Raw genomic sequence first — 6465 nt, 5'->3', positions numbered from 1 at the left:
CTGTACGAGGATTTACATAGAGACAGCCATGAATGAAACGAAAAGAAATGAAATGAAATATCCGGTCATGATATTAGTGAAATACATTGTACTCCAATTTGTATAAAAGTTCGCTCTCGTTGATATCTTCATGACAGGTCATCAAGGGACTGACCAATGGTGGACTTCCCTGACCAAAGCCAACACTAAAAATGTAATGTTTGGATGCCTTCACCATCTCATCTAACGCGCTTTCCATCATGCCTGGGAGGGACATTTTTCGTCTCATGTTATCTCTGCTAATTCTGTCCATGAGCTTTACGGTCGTCTGCCAGATCTATCTCTTGTATCAACGCAGCGCATACACTCACCACACCTCCGGCAGACAGCTCGCAGAGTTTCGCCGCCCGCGAGAACAGCGGCCCAGTGAAGCAGCCGGAGATTTGGGTTTAACTCGTCTCTTGGACCAGGTGAAAGAGGAGATAAAACACAATGAAACAACAGAGAGACAGACATCGAATTCCGTGGCTGATGCCCAGCTAAATGAATCGCGAGTGAACGCCGAGAATGAGCGGGGAAACGGGTCGCGATCGGAGTTAATCCAGTCTCGGGATTTCCTTGGAAAGCGTTCCCGGGAATACGCACGGCAGTTCTACGCAAAGTATGCAGAAAAGCTGGAAAACAGAAAGATCGAGGTTGAAGTGTACGCCACGAGAAGTGAACCCGAGCGAATTCGCACATACGTGAATGCATACAAGAAATACAACATCACGTCGAAGAAGGGAACGGTGATTGTTAAAAATAAGAAAGGGGAGACTAAACTCCTCGTGACCTCGCCTCCCGTGTCACCAACGAACGCTTCTACAACGTTAGCGCCACAAGATGCCGATATTGTCCAAGTGGTGCCTGGATACAAGAAAGTTGATGCGCACAAAAAGTTTTATCGAAAGAAGAAGAAAACCTTACCTGTACCGCAAAACAAAACACTCGGCATTCTAAACACGACAGAATGGAGGACATACATAGATAAGCACGAATATAACTATATCTTGAATCCGGTGAGTAAATGTTTAACAGACACGGGAACGTACAAGCGCGTCGCACTGCTCATTTTTGTCGCGTCTGCACCAAGGAACTTCCATCGGCGTGAAGCCATCCGACGCACGTGGGGAATGGCCGGGAGAGGCGAGACGAGGCACGTAGAGACCGTGTTCCTCATCGGCGCGGTAGCCGACCAGGTCACTCAGAGCGACCTCCATCGTGAGCTCATCAACTACGGCGACATCGTGCAAGAAAACTTCGTCGACTCCTACCTCAACCTGACCGTCAAAACTGTGGCGGGTTTCAAGTGGGCCAGCAAGTATTGTCAGAACGCCAAATTCGTTATGAAGACAGACGACGACATGATGGTGAACACCGTTCGAATGTTGACTTACTTGCGGACCGCGCCCTGGAAGAACTTTATGGCGGGAAAGGCCGCCTTCGATTATGACGTCATCAGAGATCCGTACAGCAAGTTTTACGTGCCGTACAAGGTTCTTCGCCAGGACAAATACCCGCCGTATTGTATAGGAATCGGTTATGTGATGTCGATAGACGTGGTTCACAAGGTGTATCTCACCGCCCTCCAAACCCCGCTCTTCCCGTGGGAAGACGTCTTTGTTGGTATGTGCCTGCATCAGCTCGGTGTGGTACCCAAACTCCTCAACGGCTTCATGGGAGGAGGGTTCTTCGATGATGTGAAGGGGGGTCTGAAGAAAGACCTCACCTCGATGTCGAGACTGAGGACGACTTTCGTCATTCACGAAATACCGTTGAAGTACATGGATCTTGTGTGGCGTCATTGGGTTGGGCTTGGTTAGTCGTCTTCTGTCACTGCAGTAGACAATTTCTTTCAATATCACCTGGTCAAATCTTGCCAAACGATATCGTATACAGATAGAAATATGTTCTTCTTTCACAACCACGTAATATATTTTGTACCTTAGTGAGTACTTTCGCCTTGTACTGGTGGCTTCTTCAGACTGCGCCGTAGATGGCGATTTATGCTAGAAAAGTGAAAGCATGTTGAATTTTCTTTATATTTTCTTTATAACTGTTATCCACACATAAGTCATAAACTCAAGTAGTCTCCTCATCTAGCGGTTCCAACACCAAAACTTTAAAAATTCACAGCTTTTGCATCGATTGTCCAATTTTCCTCAAACTTTCACTGATGTGTTCTACTAATGTTGCTGCTTTCACTCAATTCACATTTCTCTTTGAGTTATCGTTTCCTTTAACAAGTACATGAGATGCGCAGGTTGACGATCTCAGATGTCAGGGCATGAACGATTGTATACTTGAAATATAATTGTGATCGTGGTAACGTAATGAGAATTTCGAAAACTTTTCTTTCCGCTTTTACAGCGTAACATAAATGCAACGCAACATCTCGTGAACATTCAACAGAGCAAGAAAACAGTAAAGTCTGATTGATCACTTGAAATATCAGACTTTCAAAGAGATTCAAACACGGAATTTGTGATTGATTGATAGATACTTTATTTTCTGCAAATCAATATATACATAAATTACATAATCATGAACATGGGAAACATACAAAATATATTTAAAACAGAGTCTTTTGACTTGCATAAACAACGATATAAAAGGAAATTGATAATATAATATTACAGTATGCATGTCTATGCAGCAGGGATTACAATAACAATATCATATTTAAGAAGCGATAATGCAGAGGGCCGCCATTGTAAGCATTGCTTGAAAAGGTGGCCGGCCCGAGGAAAAGGTATGGACGTACTAGATTCGTAACAATACAAATTCTGCTGCGAAGATAGCAGGGTAAATAAACTCTGATGTGTGATGGTGGTGAATGTGCGTGCAAGTGCTTGAAAGTGCACAGGGGCAAATAGGCTTGAATTTAGAATAATACTAGAATTGGTTTGCTGGAAGAGGGAACGACATGCGATGTTGCTATCGGGAGACCAACATGAGTCATATAAATTATTCGTGCTTAATTAGTATTTGAAGTATACTGTAGTAAAATATGCTTCTTTAAGTTTGCTTTGAATGAAAACAAGTAGGCACACTGTTTCAACTCCTCAGGAAGAGTGTTCCATGTATCCGGACCGTGATGTCTAATCATATGGTGACGTATGATCTAATTAACATAGGGTATGGTTATCGGGGCATTTTTCTGAAGGTTATCGTCCGTCGCATTTCAGCAAACATTATTTGCCATTACACTATATACGGATTTTGTAAACCCATGTATTGTATAGAAAGCAGCAAATCATCTTATTGAAAGAATAACTTAAACAACTAGAAATTAAGCATTTAACACGTTTATGACGCCACAATCAAAATCAAGCAAATAATTATGATGGCGGTCGTCTGTTTTATCAAATTATGTATATTGACCATGTCCAAAATACAATTACATTATTTCATACAAATGTTAATATTATCTTGTAAGGCATATTAAAATTTTTTTTGGTTTCTATACCTTGAATCAAATTATACATCCAAAAGTAAGTCATGTTATTTAAGTATCATGTAAAATCTATTTGAGCTTGAAAAATGCAGGAAATAAAGCATTGAACCAACCAAACCAAAAAAAAAAAAAAAAAAGAAAAAAAAAGAAGAAACTACTAGCGGGAACCCATCCGACAAAGAGGCTATATCAATCACCGGAAGCGATGGTAGTCTTTGTTACTGTGGCAGCAGCTGAAAAATAATCAGTTAGCTGTGAATCCCTTTTAATTCTGATGTCCGAGGATTCGTTTGACATAATAGAATTCTAAGTGATGCAATGTATAATAAAATAATGTTTTATATTTTTATGGTACAATGTGTCAAATCAGTGTGGTCAAATTGTCAGTATACCTCTTCCAAACGGGTAGATCATATGGCATTGATTTGATTATATCAATCAATATATGAATTATTTATCATAGTGTGTATATTTTTGCATGCTCTTTATTATGGCTGGAGATTTATTTTCTCGAGAAACGGCAACAGTTGACACGAATGTGACGTCTTGGATGGCACTAAGCTTTAAACGTGATAGTCACAAGTGGCATATTTCAAATCTTTGTATGTGTCTCATCATACATATTGCGTTTATATAATGATGCAGGACGGGTATGTTTATAGACGTGATAATAAACATATGAATATGAAATATAGAAAAAGTGTGAATAAATGATATATATATACTGTATATATATTATATATATATATATATATATATATATATACATATATATAAGTAACAAAACTGGAACAAAGTTCATGCTGTTTGTCAGAAATAAACCGTTGGTGAAACAGCATGAACTTTGTTCCAGTTTTGTTACTTATCTTTTTATCTTGCCAAGACGTGGATTACCTAATCAACATATATATATATATATATATATATATATATATACATATATACATATATATATATATATACATATATACATATATATATATATACATATTATGTATGAATGTTTATGATTGTTATATCTATATACACTCAATTCTGTCTTAAATGCATTGTACGCATGATAGGCGTACACGCCAGGCATACACAAGGACCTCACATAAACACACACACACACATACACACACATCTTTATTAGATGATGATTTTTTTTTCGAAAAACGGCATTAGTTGACATTAAATCTGAATTCAGGAATCGATCAAAGCCTCGAAAGTGAAGATCACGAAAGTGGTTTACGATATTCAAATCTTCCTGTGTTTTTCATTGGTGTATGTGATATAGGATTGCGATGTTTTTAATATGGATGTAAATATATGAATACATGTATGTTTATACATGCATGCATGTATGTTATGTCAGTATAATGCGTATCTATCAGAGAGTGATAGAAGTTGTAAAGTCAGTCGCTTTCGCATGGAAAAAAAATGTTCGAATTCTTCCAAAATACATTAATAATACACTCAGCGAAATAAAAGTAAACAATTTTTTCCATTTCATAAAGCTCACAGAAACATTACATAAGAATTAATAAAGGCCTATCATATATCATAAAAAAGTATATTTTTGATTTAATTGGCTATCCGCCTGGTAGGGTGATATTGGGGAAACTTAACTCGTGAGTAAACACATTCGTTTGTGTCCTCCAAGGCACAAAAGTAAAAAAAAAAAAAAAAAAAAAAATTGTAAAAATGGACAAGTTCTCATTCATGCTTATGTGCTCTTCCATATAACAGTGAGAACAAAACATAAATTCAACACAATAAGAAACACAAAAAGCAAAAAAAAAAAATACCCACTCATCGCTCTAATGTCTTTGTGGCGTCCAAAGATAAAGAAAGGCAAAAATAATGGAGAAAGAGAATTACCTTCTGTAAAATCCAAATATACATGACGAGGGAAGATGCAATATTAACAAAAATGGTAGAAATTTGAAATGTTATTACGAATTAAAAAAATTGGAAATTATATTTGGTTCTGGAATTCGTCTCATAAATTCCTATAAAATCCTAAATTAATCAATCAAGAATAAAATACAACAAGACTTTGTCATTCATGTGCAAATACCCTTCCAAATAGCAACGATTACAAAAGACCGATTCAACACATTTATGAGAGACATGAATGAAATACCAAAAGTGATTTTTCGTTCACTTGTCTATATATAGAGCGTTTATTTTCTGAAACAGAATCAAAGTGAGGATCTGCAGGAGGAAAAGAAGAATTCTATGTCAAATGACATATGGAGTGAGCAGCAAAAATGATAAAATGGACAGAATTTCTTCGATTCATTCTTCTAATTTAGGAATTAAGAATTCACGAAACAAAAATAATTCCAGAACCAAATAATAATTTACAACTCTCCTAATTTGAAATAGCATTTCAAATTTCTACCATTTTTGTTGATATTGCTTCTTCTTGAGTGTCATTTGAAGTTGGATTTGACAAAATATTCTTCATTTTCTCCAATATTTTTAGCCTTTCTTTATCTGTTGCGGCTACAAATACATAGATATCATAGGTTTATTTTTGCAATTTGATTCTTGTTTCGTATTGTTCTCATTGGCATATTTCGAAGGGCACATACGCACGAATTACAACTTGTTAATTTTTGCAATAATCAATTTTGTGCCTTGGGAGAGAAAAACCGCATGTGTTCACTCACGCGTAAAGTTTCCCTTTGTATTGACCTATCAGGTTAATCTCCAATAAAATTATCTTTAACATAATATATAAAGCATCAATATTTAGCTAAATATTCTATGAGAAATGTGAACTTCAAAAAGTGTTTACTTTTTTTTTGCTGAGTATGTAACAATTAACAATTGACTAGTTTTCCTCAAAGGGTTTCAAAGGGAATCGATTCTATGAGCTGGTGTGTGGTGTGATTCGAAATATCTCTACGAAATTCTTGAAGTGAAACATCAAGCAAATTTGAAGGAAACAAATAAAAAAGAGCTAAGGTCGCTTTTTCTAAGATGCACACGTACACGCG

The 6465-nt window shown here is 36.8% G+C and overlaps 1 protein-coding gene across 1 annotated transcript; it reads left to right on the top strand.

Moving 5' to 3' along the window:
• Nucleotides 1-239: 239 nt before the first annotated feature.
• On the top strand, nucleotides 240-1841 carry LOC140233202 (beta-1,3-galactosyltransferase 1-like). The gene has a single exon (XM_072313317.1). It carries the CDS (start codon nucleotides 240-242, stop codon nucleotides 1839-1841), a length of 1602 nt encoding a protein of 533 aa, XP_072169418.1.
• Nucleotides 1842-6465: the final 4624 nt, after the last annotated feature.

This window comes from Diadema setosum, chromosome 9 (assembly GCF_964275005.1).
Source record: "Diadema setosum chromosome 9, eeDiaSeto1, whole genome shotgun sequence".
Taxonomy (NCBI): domain Eukaryota; kingdom Metazoa; phylum Echinodermata; class Echinoidea; order Diadematoida; family Diadematidae; genus Diadema; species Diadema setosum.
The sequence above is the reverse complement of the archived record's forward strand: the minus strand, read 5'-3'. Positions and strand labels throughout refer to the sequence as shown.